Genomic DNA, 16,938 nt, shown 5'->3' with positions numbered 1-16,938 from the left:
CACTTATTGAATTGACCGGAGACGAATTGGGAATCAGCTAGGAAATCCCTGAACTGGAGAAGAAGCCCTGTCCCCGCTCTCCAACGCCCAGCTCAGCCACCGCCCAACCACGCTTTGACAGGCTTGACCAGACTTTGGTTTAGACAAGAACGCTAATTCTCAGACTGCAGATTGCGGATCTGTTGTCCGTACGTAGTAGGCCGCGGCCTTGTGCGATCTTAGCCAACAGACTGGGTCGGGAGATCAGCAAGGCTGTGCAGAAGTGGGTGCTGGGATCCCCGCCATTTCTTCATATAAACCTCGAAATCCAACGGTAACGCATTGATATTTGAAGGCGAGAAGGTCGCTGTTGATTGGAATCAATATAAGCATCATCGACGCTCCGCCGTTAAACTATCATCGGGCGGTGTTCTGACCAAGGCGGCTTGACTACAACAGAATACACGCCGCAGCAGATTAAGCTCTGGACAGTATATCTCTTTCCGGTCACTGAAGTGAACTGGCAGCAGCTGGCTTCGGGACTCCTACATCACCCTACATCACGCCAACCCCCAACTGAGACCCCCATATGGACTACAGATTGGCTCTTTCGATTTAGGCTGTCTCGTGAAGTTGCCCTGCAGGCACCCTCATGAATATCATGTAGCTCTAGTCCGGCGAGCATCCGACCCGAAGGGTCGAGGATTACTGTCCACTCCGGTCAAATCATCGGACACCTCCCCTTCCGGCTCTCCTGTGGTAGTGGAATTGCGGCTCTGCAATTACATGCCACGCTGTTATCCTCGCAACATGATGCAAATGACACCTGTTCAGGTACAGAGTACATTCCGAGACCTTCAAGCTCTGGTTGGATGGCGAAGAAGCCTTGCTGGCTGACAGCATCCGGTGTAACCAAAACGTCAAACCTCAGTCTCGAAACCAGAATTCCGGTCATGATGCTTGAACAGTCCCTCTACTCTTTGTCCTCCGTGTTCGGCTTTGTGCTTCAGCCATTGGAGTGTTCGAGGCCCCTGGAATAGTTAGTCGAGGCCGAATCTGGTTGATAGAAGATCCGGAGATGAACTTACCTTCCACTGCATCATTCCTTTATGCTTCCGGTGTAGGTCCTTCGCATTATTCCTGTACTCTTTGGCTTCCCTAATCGGGCCCCTGCTTCCGGAGTTTGACAGCGATTCTTCGTCACCTTCGGAATCCGAATCCGAATCGCTGCTATCATTTGCATCAAGTTCGGGACCAGTGTCGGAGACGTCATCGCTGGCATTGGTACAGTCCAGGACTTCCATGATGTCCTCAAGGTTCGGGTTGTTGCTTGCGAGTCCAGCGTGACAACCGCTCAGGCCGCTCCAAAGCTTCATGTGCATCTCGATCGTCCCGACTCTTTGCCCGTATTCTGGCATGGAGCATTTTATCGCTCTCTCAACATCCCCTTTCCAGACGCTAAGTTGGAACGATTGATCCTCTTCATCCGCTACATCCTTAAGCCACAAGACGGCAAAAGCAGGCGTCTTGTCGGCGAAGGTGGAGGAAAGTTGGAATTTGATCAGTAAGGCCGTGGAGTACCGTTTCCTTACAGCGAGCATTATCGGGCTTTTCTTTCTTGTCTCCCATGAATGCTTGTCTTCAACTTGGCCCGACGGTTTCATTTTGCCTTTCCCAGCGTTTGTCCTGAACTTGATCTTGCAGTTCTCCAACCCTTCGCAGCCGTCAATGACTTTGACCCCTGATGAGATATCGCAGGTCACATAGTCCCACCCGAGCATTTGTCGTGGTGATTGCAATTGGACAGATCGAAAGACGAGAGAAATCCGTATCCGACCAAATCCAACCCCTCCGGCAAGAGGGAAGAACTCACTGACCTGGGACCGTCGTTTGAGAATATGGGCGAGCGGCAGGTATACCACTCCCATAAGCGCGTCATCCTCGTGCACTCGAGAGTCGCGTACAGACACGTGGAGTTCGGTCGTCTTCCAATTGCGGATAAATCGCTCGCATCCGGCGTTGAAGAATGGCTTCGAATTCTTCGGCTTCGTTCGAGTCCGGAAGATCTTCGAATGGTTGAGGATGATGGTACAATAGCCGCTAGGTAAGTCATCGCCCTCCTCCGTTTCGTCGCTTCGGGACTCTTTCGCTGCCGTCTGATTTTTGTTTGTCGCCTCAAGTTCGAGATTGGTGATTTGATGGATTTGGATCGAGAGAATTCCACTTGGGTACTCTTCTGGGGGGGGGACATTGCCGATCATATCGTCTTGCATTGCCTTCATGTCCTGTGCCTTTTGCTGCTCAAATTCGCTCTTCTCATTTCTCTTCGCTTCTTGAAGCTTTCCCTTGCTTTCTGCTTCCACCTTCTCTTCTAGCTGTTTCATAGACTTGATATCGGTATCATCGTCCTGCTGGGCAATCTGAGAGTCGAGAAGCCTTGTTTTGGAGTAATAGCCAATACTCCATTCCAATTTTCCAGGCATGCTATGGCCTTTCTTCAATGCTCTAAAACCGTCGCTTCTATCGCACATCTTGCCACTGGTTTGGTGGTCGCGCATGAGCGTCTTAAGATCCAGCTCGATGCGCCCAAGGTCGTCGTCCGCAGTCAAGCGATCTGAGTCCCACAGCTGGATCCTCAAGCTTTCATTTACGTTCAGTTCCTCTGGGGTAACCAGGACGTATGCGGTCTCATCCCACCATGGTTCCATGTCAGTCTGAATGACTCTTGTGGACCACAACGGTTTTCCAAATTTGGCCCAACCGACACTGATGTAGGCATCAGAGCTACCTTCCTTGAATGGGCCAAAACCGGCGTCGCCTTGCTTGAAATCGAAGGCTCGAATGATCCGTATAACCATTACGCCGCGTGCACTGGTGTCTTTCTTAAAATCATCTCCGACGATCATGTCTTTCAGGTCCAAGGTAAGGCTTTTGGGTGCCACGTACTCCGCGGTCGCAGCATCGACGGCGCTCTGGACGAAGTTTGATATCAGGGGAAGGTCCATGATGTTCAATCCTTTCTTCATCAACGGAACACATGAAAGATCCACTTTCGGTTGACCCAGGAATGTTATCGTCGCCAAAGAAAAGAACGGGGGATCAGGGGTCAGCTGAAGTCGGACTCGCATGATACCAACAATCCCTCGTAATTCCACCCAAACGGCTGGAGACTGGTTAGCAATAGTCCGCATACCGGAAGAGAGTACGTACGAAACTTGATGTTTCCGGGTAGATAAAAGGCAAGATAAAGATGCGCCTGCTTTGATCGATTCTTCAAACCCTTCCATTCTGCCCGGGCACGATAAGAGAAGCCCAGCTCCAGATTGATGAAGTCCCCTTCTTCAGCCTCCATGGTCTCTGCTCCTTGGTCCTCTGCTTCCTTGCCATGCTCTTCTTTAGATTCCTCCGAGGATTGGACCTTGCCTTCCGATGTGACGGATTCGGTTGCCGCTCCAGACGGCAGCCATCGAACGCCAAGGATTCGGATCGACTCGCTTCCTTGCCCTAGATCTTCAACGCTCACCATCCGCACCGTCTTTGGCAAACTGGCTTGCATGACATCCTCCAAGCGGTCCGCCAGGCTCGTGAAGAGGTCTGGATTGATTAGGGGCCAGACCGACGCAATCAAGGAGTTCAGCCATTGCGCAGATTCGGGAATTTTCATGGAATTCGCAATCATTTTGCCTTCCTGCCTTTCTGCTTCCCATACTTCAGAGTCCCAAATGCCCCTTGCTTTCCTCTCGAGGACCCCGCTTAAGAAGAAAATGGACCCGACAGCAGGGATTGCAATCAGCACCGTCGAGAGGATGGTCCTAATGGCAACGCCTTTCCATGAAGTCCGACCAAACGGTTCGGACACATTAAATAGTGTTGCCACAAGGAAGAGACAAAGAGTCACCAGAGCAACTCCAGTCGATACCCAGATGAACAAATTTCGGCTCTGCCTTGCAAAGTTTTCTTTTGCCTGATCGAACTGTGGAGGCGGAAATAGCTTGAGCATTTGCATGACGCCATCCTGGGCAACCCTCCTGTCGTCTTCCAATCGATCCTCGTCTAACCCGCTCAAGCTCGTCGTCGACTCATGCTTCAGATTTAGCACTTCGTTATTCCGCGGTGTGCTCTTCAGATCCTTGCCAGTAAAATCGTGAACTTGGACTGGAAGATGGGTGACAGGGTCTGTCACCTGCCGCTCTGCGCCCTCATCTCTTCGCTTCTTCATTGCTTTTCTCCTTTGTTTGGGATCTTGAGCCCCCAGTATCATCTCAGATGTGTCTTCCATAGTCTCGGACTCCCCCTGGGGCCGACTCTCCTCTCCCTGCCCTTCTTTGACTCGATCCAGCCCTCCATTTTGTTCCTTGTCCACTCCGTTTGCGTCACGCTCTTCTTTGCTGCCCTGAGAAGATGCCGAAGCATTTACAATATTCAGATTTCGACTCTTATACGGGCCATCCAGCTCTTCCCTGCCTAGGTCGTAGGTAGGATCTTGATTTTCTTCCTGAAGATCTTCCGATGCACCGGCACCGGTATCGTCTCTTGATAACTGCGCATTTTTACGGCGCTGTTGCTTTACTTCTTGATAGTGTTGGATAGTTGGAATTGGATTCTTCGGTGTATAGGGGCCCAGGTAATTTCGTTGGGTATGTCGTGTATCCTCCTCACCGTCCGCCATTGCGGATATGGAAATTCTTCAAACAAATACGCACACGAGAGCTATCGTGAAAAAGGCAAGGACAGTAGTTCGACTTAATCCATTCCGGACTCCGGTGTACGTGTAAGATCAAAGATGCTTCCTTACGAATTTATCCTGATGTCTTCCAAGTTCCATCGGATCTTTCCTTGGAAGTTGGGATCGTTATTTGCACCGTGATGGCATTCTGGGTCTGTGTCACTCTGCGAATACAAATTAAATCCACTGATGACGTCAAGTCGTTCTGGGCAGTCCACAGTACACGTAGACCCTGGCTGGCCAGGTGTGGCTCCGACATGTGGCGCTCTCTAGCGTTTGACTGGGAACCCACGAGTAAGAGCCGCTGAATTAGGGGGGAATTCCCAGTAGAAGGGGCCAATGACAGCCCTGGTATGCTGACCACATGAATCGCCAATGGGCAGGAACGCGTCAAGGCGCGACTGCGAGAGTTAGAGTATCGCGACTCAAAAGTTCAACACCTTCGCTACGCTTTACATATCACGTTATCACGTTCAGGCTACAGATACACGGGAATATAAGATTTCAACCCCAAATGTTTTATAACCTTCAGTGAGTTTAAACACAATGGCCAATCCTCTATTACAGGCTCCTTCGTAGGTCCTAGCATTTCTTTATGCATTGCAATCAGATACTATCAGATACTAACTGGGCGCAGATCAACCACACCACCAGAGCGAACCCGCCAGAAATCCTTCTACAACCCCCTCCATACCTTCGATCTACCAAGAGGCGAACAAAAACACTATCAACAACAGTATGCGGATCTGTACTTCCTGCGGTTAGCGAAATTGAAGCCAGTCGTCGATAAGATCGCTACCGAATCATGGCATGACTTCGAGGTTGGTCTTATTGTGTTCCTCTCATTGCGATATTTCTCGCCGAGAGAACATAGGGCTAATGGATACATAGGTCGGAGGGATACGTGCACGTGGAGTTGAGCGAGTCCTAGATGTCCGTCAAGGTGAGCTGTGTTGGGTAACTGGCACGATCTATATGGAAATGCCACTGAAACCCAATGTTCTTGATGATATATCAAAAGAGGTAAGGACCAGTACGTTGTGGGAAGCTAATCAGTTCTGGTCTGACTATTCATAGCACTGGATTGCAGCGCCACCATTGCGACACAAGTATATCAAAGACGACGATGGAACAAGGGTCATGGTGGAAGACGAGTCCGGCCGGCTGCGTCTCACCGGATCTTGGCTACAATCAGAGCTGCTAGTCACAGGATGCATCGTTGCAGCGCTTGGTACTGAGAATGCAGATGGCGAATTCGAAGTCCTTGACACGAGGATTGCCGACCTTCCCCGCCAGCCGCAACGATGGGAGCGTGACGATATTGACGAAGGCAAAATCAAGAAAAATAGACCAAATTGTGGAAAGATTGCCGTGGTGAGCGGACTAGGGATCGGGGACGATTCTCTTTCCCAATTGCGGCTCGATCTCCTGACAGAATATCTCCTCGGCGAGTCGCTAGGCGACGAAGAGCAGACGGAGGCAACGAAAATCTCGCGGCTCATTATTGCTGGCGATACTCTAGCGAATTCCTCGACAATACCCTCACGAGAACAAGTAGCAATCCGAAAAACGACGTCAAAAACGTACGGCTATGATGCAACTGCGTACAATGCCGCCCCTACCGAGAACCTCGACTCCTTCCTTTCCACCTTGTTGCCTTCACTACCCATCACCGTCCTTCCTGGAGCCAGTGATCCGGTGAATGTATCCCTCCCACAGCAGCCACTTCATCCTGCGCTATATCCGAAAGGCCGCGCATATTCGAAGCTCCCGATCGACAAGGACCCTCAAGCCGGTTGGCTAGATGCTGTCACCAACCCCTGGGAAGGAGACATTGACGGTTGGCGATTCCTCGGCAATGGCGGGCAACCAATCGACGACATATACAAGTATGTCAGCACTGAAGACCGGGTCCAGATGATGGAACACATCTTGCGGTGGCGTGTGAATGTCCCGACTGCGCCTGATACGTTATGTAAGTTTTCTGGGTGGTTTCAATTGCCCTTCCAGCTCTAACCTCTCGCAGGGTCTTTTCCATTCCAAGACGACGATCCATTTATCATCAACGACTGCCCACACGTCTTCTTCGTCGGTAACCAACCGGAGTTCGATACGACAGTGATCGAAGGGGAGGCTGGCCAGTCCGTGCGCTTGATCGCGGTTCCCAAGTTCTCCGAGACTGGGACAATCGTGCTGATCGATTCGGATACTCTCGAAGCCGAGACTATCCAGTTTAACGCCAGTAGAGAATGAATGGCAAAGTTGCTCTTGTTCCGTGGCCATTTCCCGATCTTTGATGAGGCATGATGATGCAGCAATGCAATAAACGGAGAGTATGTCAGGCCATATTGTCACCGCAATATGGACAATTGTAGACATAAGGTTGATTGAGCCATGAGCGGTTGCCCAAATCCGAGAAAATAGGTGTCATCATTCTTTCGGTTTGCGAAAGCGTGCTTGAAGCCAACAGCGGAACATTTTGAGCTTTCGCTGCCGATTGACCAGCATCCGATTGTCGACACCGACCTCAAGCACATCAAATTTAGGCATTGCCTCCATTGTCTCCTGATCTTTCTTCTCCGACCTCTCTTTTGCTTCTTCCCCGTGCTCTGTGCTAATGTCCTTTTCACCGTCATCCTCTTGACATGCCTGACTTTTCCTCCAGTTTTGCCTGTTCTGACTCCAAAACTCTTCATCACCGCTCCAGATACTCTCCAGCTCCTCCTTAGCCATGAAATAGACCCTCGTCCCGTCTCCTCTCACGTAGAAATTCTCCCCCATATACCGCCCCTTCCTGAACCTCACCTGGGCTAGGTCCCCACGGCCATAATCCCGGAAGAAGACCTCGCCGCCAGGCTTCAGCAACGTCCATATATTTCGAACCGCCTGCGCCCACTGGTCTGGAGACAACGCGCTGAAGATGAAAATCATTAGAATTACATCCACGGTCCCCGCTTCAATGCCAGGCGGTAAGGACGCGTCGCCAGTACCGGCAACGTCCCAGACGTCGGCTCGAACCATCTTGCCATCGTACGCCTCGTTGCTTCGAATCACTTCCACAGCTTTCTTGGAGAAATCGCACGCGTGGATTCTCAGGGTCGGATTTTCGTTATTTGCCAATATCGGATAGGCCGTATTTCCTGCTCCTGCTCCCACTTCGAGCAGCACCTTCTCACCCGCAGTCGGTTGAGTAACTTCCTTAAGCACCGGAAACTCCTGGAACAACCAGTTTCGGTTCTTGAAGAAATTGGACGTGTTTACAGCGTAGAACTTATCCCACCACGTCTCCGGCGCGGAATTGTACTTGACTACCATCATGTCAGTCTGGAATCATACACGATGTGGAGGTATACCTCCATCGACATCGCTGTCGCGGTATCAAGTACTTTTATCCGCCTCTGAAACAGGCGACTCCCGCTGCTTCGCATATTGTGATTCCATAAACTCTTTATACGCATCGTCCGTCTCTACGTGGTCCCAGGCATTAAACTCGAAGATGTTGTCCCCTTGCTCGAGGTATCGTGACCCGAATTGGAAGGGATCGCTGCGCTTGAGATTGTTTCCGGGGTCGTGAGAGCGATGAGGCAGTACCCGGACCGGTTCAAAAGCTGTCGATGCTTTATCGGTCTCGGCAACGGTGTTTGGGGCTGACTCGGCGAGGTCGTCGACGGTGACAACGCTGCGGAGGTGTTCCATGCCCTTGGAAAGCTGCTGGCGTTTCTGCGTAGCCGATTGGGCTTCAGCCATTTCGCCCTCTCTAATCTCGTCCATCTCGTAATATCTGTAAGCAGGGTGTTATGAACAACGGGTTATGGGACGATCGTGAAATCTTGAAGAAGTGGAAATCCAAAACTGTCGGCTTATCGATAAGAAATTTATCAATATGTGGGTCCTAGGGTTGCAACTTGCAAGGGTGAGAAGGAATATCAAGTTGTCTGGTTCGTTCTGGACTTTATCCAGTTGACAATAATTGCTGCCAGGACCAATATTCTTTCTTCGTATCCTTTCGAAGGGTTTCACGCCCATAGGGGGTGGCTAGAGAGCAATGCCATCATGTCGATCCTTTCCGATCCCTCTTTCCCGTCCGTCCTTACAATTGGCGGCTTTCCTCACCAAACCGCCTTGTCACCGAACATTCCTCAACTCCGCCTTCGCTCCACCGCCTCAACGCGTCCATGAGTCCCGTACACTGCCTTATCCTCCGAACGATATCTATAACATAGTAGCCGATGTCTCTCGCTACTCTAAGTTCGTGCCTTACTGCAAATCCTCCGTCGTGACGCGCTTGTCTGCCCCCGACGCGATCTCTGGAAAGCAGTGGCCGTCCGAAGCGACTCTCGTGGTAGGATGGGGTGCGGTGGAAGAGAGCTTCACCAGCCGGGTATATTGTGCTCCGGGATCGGTTGTCGAGGCGGTGGCCGGAATGTCACAGAGCAGACTAAAACCGGAGGAGATTGCGCATCATCTTAAGGATGGGCACGATGCAGATGAGACGAATGGGAACTCGATATTCCGGCTATTATCAACCAGGTGGACAGTGGAGGCTCTGCAGAATCGGTCGGAAGTCACTCAAGGGTTGAAAGAAGGCATTGTCAGGTCATCACAAAGAGGGATGGATCGGACGCTGGTGACATTGAGCATTGAGTTCGCGTTCAACAACCCTCTGTACACGGCAATGTCGCTGCCGGTAATACCAAAAGTTGCAAGTGTCATGATCGACGCATTCCAGGAAAGAGTCGATACGCTCTTGGGTGACTCGTCATAAGCTGCATGTCTTTTTATGAGCAAAGTCGCCCAGCAAGAAGACGGAACCGATAATTGGATATTGATATATGGCAGCTCAAGCTAATATGTACAGCCAAAGAAACTAAGCACGACCGAAATTATTCCCCAACGCCGTGCTTAAAACCGCAATTCGTCGAGGCCATCAGACTGTCAACGCAAATACCCCATACTCAAACACTACCTGATAATACACAATGACTTATAGCAAACCCACAACTACCTCGAGAAAAAGCCCGTGTTATACATTCCGTAGAAACAAAGGAGCTGCCGGCGCCAGGAAAAGTCCAAAATACAACCGCCCAGCCCGCTCAGAGTCTTCAGCCTTTAGAACTTGAGAAGCAACAGCTTCGCCACCAAACGATCAAAGAAAAAGGACATATTGTCGGCCCTGTCCACCTTCAACTCACAGCGTTGCTCTAGGTACGGGTTGCACCGCTCAATCGTGCTTCGCAGGTCGTCAATGAACCGATCACATGCTTCTTGGTCAGCTCTGGATCCGACTGAAGACGGAGAAGCCAGGGTCTTCGGTGCGGTCATGGTCAGCTTCTTGTGGCACTTTTGGAAGCATTTGCTGTATTGCTCCAAAAGGCAGACCGCGGTTTTGTCATCGATCTTGCTGCTGTGCGGTCCAGTATGCGCACTGAAGGCTGGGGCCCCGGGATCGGCGGAAATGCGATCAAAGAGCGCGTGGTACGCTTCCTTAGCCGCATGGTACTGAATGCTCTCGATTGTCATCAGAAGCACCATGAACGTTGCAAGAACAAGGGGCCATTCCTCGCAGTCCCGGCTGTAGAGATGCGGCTCCATTTTCTTGAGCGTGGTATCCATCAAGCGCTTTGCAAGCTGAGGCATGACCACGCCGAGCTGACCCCGGACAAAGCATGGCATGACACGTGTGGTATCTGTGACCCTATGCATCGCCATGATCGGCTTGACCCCTGGGTCTTCAACATCCACTTTGATGTTGCCAGCAGTGTGGACCAGGACGAGCGCCTTGAGGGCTTGCTTGAGCATATCGGCTTCGGGCTTATTCGCTTGTCAGTCCCTGCTGCAATGGAATACTTACTGCTCCACTTACCCTCTGGGACCGTCGCTTGAACATATAAATCTGCCGAAGGACGCCGAGTTGCGAGGCATACACGGGGAAGCTCCGGAAGTTCTCCGGGTCCTCCACGAGCCTCTCCAAGTACCGATCGAGCATTTCAAAAAGGTCATCCGTCCTCGCGAGGACGACTGGAAGGACCTTGTGATTGACGTGCGTCTTCGTCGCCGTGCCATCCTTCTTCGGCGGCCATGGATAGACCACGTGCTCATGGTTGAGCTGGCTCCGATTGCGTGGTACCACGATTCTGACGTTGCGTGTGAAGGATTCACCGAACCCGAAACTGAACCGCATACGCTGTTGTTCTTTGCAGACCCAGTATTGGTCTTTCCCAAGGAATCGATCCAACGACCGACTTGTTGGGAATGTCTCGGCGCAGATCAAGGTGGCCACAAGGCTGTTCAACATAAACCCACGGCATGGTTTATAGATCAGCTGCGTCTTGTAATGGCGTATGCAGGCTTGACAAGGAACGGTTTGGTCGCACTTGGAGCCGTCTGTCAGTACGAGAAGCAAAGGGAGAGCTTCTAGTTCAGCCTACCTTGCATTTTCTGTCTTTGCATGACTGGCAGGCTCCCATTTCACGTACCAGGGCAGCATCACGGCGCTGATCGGGGGTCAACGCATTCTTTCGGCCCTTGGGTTTCTTCATATTGGAGCCCTCAATAAACCGGAGGTGCTCACTGCCTTCCATATGCCCATACAACATGAAGTTGTTGCTTGTAACATTGTTGCCGTTGGAACCGTTGAAGCTGCTTGCTCGGGACCTCTGTTTGGTCACCCTTGATTTCTCGGCGTACTTTCCCTTCTCACTGCCCTTCCGAGCGAGCAAGTTGACAGGCTTGGGTAGTGTGTTCAAGACGGGCGGTGCCGGAGCCGCCTTGGGCGGTGCTATCGGAATCGGCTGGCCGTGCTGGAACAAGCTCGTCAACAAACTGAAGTTGCCCGAAAGATGGGCCGATTGTGGAATGTCGAACTGCTCTTGTGCGTACTGAAATTGTACATTCACAGAATCGGTAGCCGGTCGTTCTACTACCGACAAGTTGTCTAGTTCCGTCTCCTGGTCGAAGAAGTTTTCCCCTGGTTGATATTCCGGATCCCAAGTCGGGAACTTCTGAAGCTCCGCGTCCACCTTTGCCGACCCCCAGTGTTTGGGCACCATGATCTGCCCGTTAGGTGCTGACATGGGGATGTCAATCGGTTTCGAATGGGCCGCCGTGTCAAGACGGGGAAACTCCAGATCCTGCGAGAAAAAGGACCCGGCAATGGATTCGGGAGGGGTCTCATTGCGATACATGAGTGGGCCATCGCCTGTGAAGTTTCCCCCGTCGTTGGGATCGAGGCTGTACTCGAACAGGGCCTCAAGAGGCATGTCTCCATCGTTCAGTCCTGTACCACCATCGGATATTGCGGTTAAGGAAGGACTCGGCCCAAAAGGGCTTATGGTTTCGTCTAGCCAAACGCCATAGTAGTCCATTCGAGGCTCGGAGCTTAACATGTCAACGACTACCACAATGCTCCAAAGCTAACCACGTACTTGACAAGAGGCTTTCAAAACACTCTACGGAAGACAAGAAGAGGTGGAGCGGGAACGGGGATACCACCGAAGTGAGTACTAGGCTGATCTGAAAGAGGAATGTAGGACAGATAAAGCTTGAAGTAATATGATGAAATGAATAGCGTAGGCTGAGCGAAAAGTAATATGAAGACACCTTGAGTATATGAGAGAAGTAAACCTTAGAACAAACCCGGACCGAAAATGGATGGCAGCACAGAGGATGATATACCTCGAGCTCGCGTCACCATCCTACAAGGCTGAGGATCGTTCAGGGCGCCGGGCAAGAAAGGCAGCACATCCATTCTCGATGCCTTCCTACAGGCCGCGGCCTCATTCGTCGTTTGAATAGGTAAACCACATTCAAGATTTCCAATCCATCCACTTGTCCCCTCTGATAAGCCAGCCGTCGGGACTTTGGCCGTTTCCTTTAGGCTTTAGCACATCGTAGCGGGATCCTCGTGTTGTAGATCGACTTCAGATGCCGGAGTGGCAGGTAGGCCGCTCACCGGGAGGCTATGCAAAGTGGTTAAACCGATAAAACCCTAAGAACCCCCACTCTCCTTGCGAATAGTCTTCTGGAACCCGCCCTGGGCGCTATTCAAGTTCAGGGCGGTCATATTCGGAAACGAGATTCATGAACCGAAATTGCTTCAACGCCCACGTGTAGAGGATGGATCCGAAGCCCGGATGGTCGGTTTGTCATTGGAAACACATCCATTAGGACAAGGCATACTTGATCAACCCACGCGGTCTTCCATGCTGTGAATTCATCCATCTCCAGGCAGGCAGGTGGTGGCCAGTCAGCCTCCCGTTCTTCGGCCATGTGGAATCGCTTTTTAACATGCCGTCAGCTGCACCTCATCACCAACCTTCTGAGATCCGAGGATGTTCGATGGATATTCCTTCTTCCAAGTCCCTTGGTCCGACCTATCCTATAACGTCCGACCTGTACACAAGTCGATCCAACGCGGAGTCCCAATTCCGTTGACGCGTCAACCTCCCAGTAAACCCGTTCAGTATGTAGTGGCCTGCGAATGGGCTTCATTCAGCTTTTCTCGTGCCCCAGCAGGCGGCCAACAAAGCCTCTAATCATACCACGTTGCGCCCAAATGCAGTGCGACAAGCTCTGGGGAGCATTTCGGTTTCCTCAAGGTGTGATGTTAAAATATTGCTACATTTTCAAAGGCGGATCCGCATCCCCGGGCAGCGTTGCACAAGGCTTTGGGTAGGCCAGGGTCTGAAATTCATAATTCCTATATGTATTCGATCGTCTACGATGCATCCGGCTTGCGGGTGTGTTCTCCCCTCGGTTGAGCAAGAAGACAAGGTCGTGTCCCTCCCACGCTGTTGCAAGAACGTCATTCGCTGCCCTGCCATTCGTTTGAAGCGGAGAGCGCCGACATCTATGCCTGGGGGGCAGTTTGTCTCACCGGAAACGTCGCCTTTGATATCTGGGGAACCGATCGTCCTTGCAATTGTATAGGCTTACTGCACGCTTGGTTCGGTCTAGTCATCGATTCCGGTCATTAATTGGTGGCGCTCACCCAACGTCTGACATGTCGTCTGGGGACCTGCGTGGAGGGTTGACTGGTCGGTCAGTTGGCTTTGCAGCATACACTTTTGAGGAGTCGCTCAGGCGAACATGCTAAATCCGGAGATACATCCTATGAGTCAATTTGGTCTTTTCATGGCCCGGAAACGCCTTAACGGGGGGTCTTAGGGACGGTCCCTAGTTCATTTTGTATTGCTCACGTTCAATATCGTTGAACTATTTCCCGGCCAAGCGCGTCTAACCATCAAACATGATATACTGCGAACTGCAGTTAGGAATCCCATCGCAAGTAGAGGACTTCCACGGGCGCGGATGAGTCTCGACCACCATTCCATGTAGGAGATGTTCGAAGCCCTAGCAGTACAGCACGTAGCCACGTAACACCGCTGTTCTGTATTCTTCCCAAAGAAATTGATTTTTGTCCCGTGTTGCCTTCTAGGCAAGATGTTGAGACCACATCAAGTTCCATCAAGTTCTCTACGTTTTAACTCCCCTGCGAAAGGGGTAGTGGTAGTAACATTGTCCATGTGGCCGATCAGAGATCAGCTCAAGAAATCGCCAGCTCGGAAGGAATGGCCAAAGAGATCATTCGTAGCCCCTAAATACACCGATAGTCTATGCTGTGATGTAGGTATCACCCAGGTTACATAGAATTGAGCCGATAGCGGTAGCTGATTCGTTTCGTCCCACTCCAACCACTGTTGCTCCAAGCCAGTCGGATTTCCAGCCCAGTGTGAAATAGTGTGAAGGTTTCGAAGGATTGGTTTGAGCACAAATTTCCTTGAGCGCCCTTCGCAACGGTAAAGCCACGGAGTGTGTTCTTCTGGCTTGTCCCACACGGGTTGAGGTTGAACGATACCTGACTTCTGGGGATGATGTAGCCCAGATCGACCGACTCGTCGTCTGTATAGTAGAACCTTAGGCAGGTAATGAATCTCGTGTTGTGGTGTGGCAGGACGAAGGCATTGACTCAGGCAATATGACTCGGTCTGAGGAAGATTCGCCTCCTAAAGAAGGCCGCTTGCCCTTCAATTAAGGCGCCGACTTGCTCTACGACATTCTCGACATCTTTAACGGTCAGTCCCCAATATGTTCGCGGCGGTTGTCCTTGTGGTTTAAGGCCGGCCAATTGAACGATAACATGTGCTAGAGGTCGAATAATCCACATGTCCCATTGCCGAAGGCTAACAAACTATGCCGGGGTTTGACGTCCGCCTATAGCCTTCATATTCGTGTAGATAAACCTCCAATCTGGATGAACCGCTCTGGAGGTTGGGTTTCCGAACGAAGCATGCTCAGGTCAATGAGAAAATCAAATTCATGGCCATGAGCAAATCGAGACTTCCAGAGCGCCCGGAACGTGGTACAGCTGCCATTGCCTTCGAGGCAAATCGGAGTCCTCGTACATCGGAAGTGGGGATTTGCATGACCACTTATTCCTTGAGCTCATAAGCGAGGCGTGAAAACGGATCCTTTTCGCTGACACCACCCCTACTTGAGACAGGAAACTCCGAGCTATGGTCTGACTCCGTCGAATTGAGGAAAAGAGGGGTGAGCCATTCGGTGCTCGAAGGTCCCGACCCGGCCCTGGGTGGGAGGCGAAATTTGATGAGACATCCCCAGGGCATCCTAGTGGGATTTACCTGTGCGTATGCCTTTCCATAGTCATGCTCCCAATTTATAGCCCGAAGCTCAACAGGAAACGAACTGAAAATCCACAAGAAGGTCCGGACATTGACTTGTGATAGGATGAATAAATAATTTCCAGAGTCGTCCAGCAACAAGCATGGAACAAGTATCCCAGCTCTTTTGGCCAACTCTCGGTGATTCTAGATTGGTACCTCCTTCACCGTTGTCGATAAATTCGGGTTTCATTCCTGAGTAGAGGATCGAGTCGAAGTCTATGTCATCTGTAGTTCTCGCTCGATCCCAAGGATTCCTCGGTAAAATGGCGCCACTGAGCTCGTCCACAGTCCCTATTCCGGATAAATGGGCATTATCCCACTCGTCTCCGTTTATGCATACCGCACGAGCTGTAGTCGACCCTGGTCTACCACCTTTCTCGTCGACGATACCATACCCGCAAAGGCTGCATCCGGGTCTGTTAAACGCCATTCTTAGCTTCAATGGGGTTTGGAGACAAAATTTGTTATTCTGAAGGAAGGAACGTGTAAATATAGGTTGGTTCACATGCTAGAGAACATCCAAAAGGTAACGGTATATAGAGTAGCACGCCAAAACGGAAGCGGAGCTGAGGTAAAGAAGCGAGCATGCACAGAGGGTGCAGAAAGGATGTTGTTATTATGGTAATATGAAAGTAAACAAAGAAGTGGAAAAGGCATAGTTGAGTGAAGAGGTGAATGTTGCCCCCGAGCAGAAGATTGAGAGATAAGAAAAGAGAAATGTGAGAAAGGGGCATGATTGAGAGTCGATAATCAAATAAGATATAGTATGTAATGCATGTGGTAGGCACCAAGTTCTTCCTATTCCTGTAATCTCACATATTCCTACTTATGTTATTATATTCCTGAGAATGGAACCGTAGAGCAATTATTTGAAGTCCTAGAGGATCTGGAGCACAACAAACTCGGACTCTAGCTGGGGATCCTATAGCAAACACTAACCAGCCCTTTGCTAAAGAGATAGATATTCATCCATTTTCCATTAGTAGGATTTGAAAATCCGGCATTCCTGGTTGGAGGTCCATACGATGATTAAGTTTGATACCGTAGAGTACCCTCAATCCAACGGGGCCGATGTGTTAACGTCAAGAGGAATTCACAGGCAAATCGAATGTGTAAAAAGGGCGTAACTGTACTAAGAGTTTCATACGATCGAGATCTCAGCTTTATCATTCATTCAATTTCATCCCATGCAGCGAAGTCAAAGGAAGAGATGAAGTGGTAATTATTAGGAATTAAGTTCGAACCCCTGCCTGTTGGCCAACCACCTACTTGGCCAGTATCACCATCTTAGCCACCATCATGAAAACCGTGACATCTCTACCACCACGTAATTATATTGAAAATTCAAACCATAGGACTATTGTACAGCATCTTGGGGAGCGTCTGGTATAGTTTCAGCCACGGGAATACTCTGTTCTAGTATAGTATTTGCCTCCAGAAGCCGTACAGCCTCTTGCGCTACTTTGATCTCTTTAATCTGTGCGAACTTAACATTGGGATCTATCCGAACCTTCTTCTTGCGTTTTGGGGCTGAGGCGGCATCTAGACGGG

General features: G+C 50.7%; 5 protein-coding genes across 5 annotated transcripts; 2 read left to right on the top strand and 3 right to left on the bottom strand.

Moving 5' to 3' along the window:
- Positions 1–899: 899 nt before the first annotated feature.
- On the bottom strand, positions 900–5,397 carry P152DRAFT_464558 (uncharacterized protein; the record flags this gene model as incomplete). The annotated part of the gene is made up of 4 exons (XM_033680572.1): positions 900–1,010; positions 1,068–3,142; positions 3,190–4,633; positions 5,386–5,397. 4 exons carry the CDS (start codon positions 5,395–5,397, stop codon positions 900–902), a joined length of 3,642 nt encoding a protein of 1,213 aa, XP_033537467.1.
- Positions 5,398–5,491: 94 nt separating this feature from the next.
- On the top strand, positions 5,492–6,928 carry P152DRAFT_197927 (uncharacterized protein). The gene is made up of 2 exons (XM_033674316.1): positions 5,492–5,728; positions 5,783–6,928. The coding sequence occupies exons 1-2, from the start codon at positions 5,681–5,683 to the stop codon at positions 6,719–6,721; spliced, it is 987 nt and encodes a 328-aa protein (XP_033537466.1). The 5' UTR covers positions 5,492–5,680; the 3' UTR covers positions 6,722–6,928.
- On the bottom strand, positions 6,929–8,630 carry P152DRAFT_197913 (methyltransferase). Its single transcript, XM_033674315.1, has 2 exons — positions 8,092–8,630; positions 6,929–8,013 (listed from the first exon to the last, which is right to left on the bottom strand). The coding sequence occupies exons 1-2, from the start codon at positions 8,474–8,476 to the stop codon at positions 7,136–7,138; spliced, it is 1,263 nt and encodes a 420-aa protein (XP_033537465.1). The 5' UTR covers positions 8,477–8,630; the 3' UTR covers positions 6,929–7,135.
- Positions 8,631–8,750: 120 nt separating this feature from the next.
- P152DRAFT_390569 (uncharacterized protein) lies at positions 8,751–9,470 on the top strand (the record flags this gene model as incomplete). The annotated part of the gene is made up of 2 exons (XM_033676045.1): positions 8,751–9,262; positions 9,314–9,470. The coding sequence occupies 2 exons, from the start codon at positions 8,751–8,753 to the stop codon at positions 9,468–9,470; spliced, it is 669 nt and encodes a 222-aa protein (XP_033537464.1).
- Positions 9,471–9,505: 35 nt separating this feature from the next.
- On the bottom strand, positions 9,506–12,082 carry P152DRAFT_455546 (uncharacterized protein). The gene is made up of 3 exons (XM_033678813.1): positions 11,134–12,082; positions 10,569–11,078; positions 9,506–10,516 (listed from the first exon to the last, which is right to left on the bottom strand). Exons 1-3 carry the CDS (start codon positions 12,067–12,069, stop codon positions 9,815–9,817), a joined length of 2,148 nt encoding a protein of 715 aa, XP_033537463.1. The 5' UTR covers positions 12,070–12,082; the 3' UTR covers positions 9,506–9,814.
- Between the last annotated feature and the right edge of the window lie 4,856 nt (positions 12,083–16,938).

This window comes from Eremomyces bilateralis (assembly GCF_010015585.1).
Source record: "Eremomyces bilateralis CBS 781.70 unplaced genomic scaffold P152scaffold_3, whole genome shotgun sequence".
Taxonomy (NCBI): Eukaryota; Fungi; Ascomycota; class Dothideomycetes; order Eremomycetales; family Eremomycetaceae; genus Eremomyces; species Eremomyces bilateralis.
Note: the sequence above shows the minus strand (reverse complement) of the source record. Positions and strands in the feature narration are given on the sequence as shown.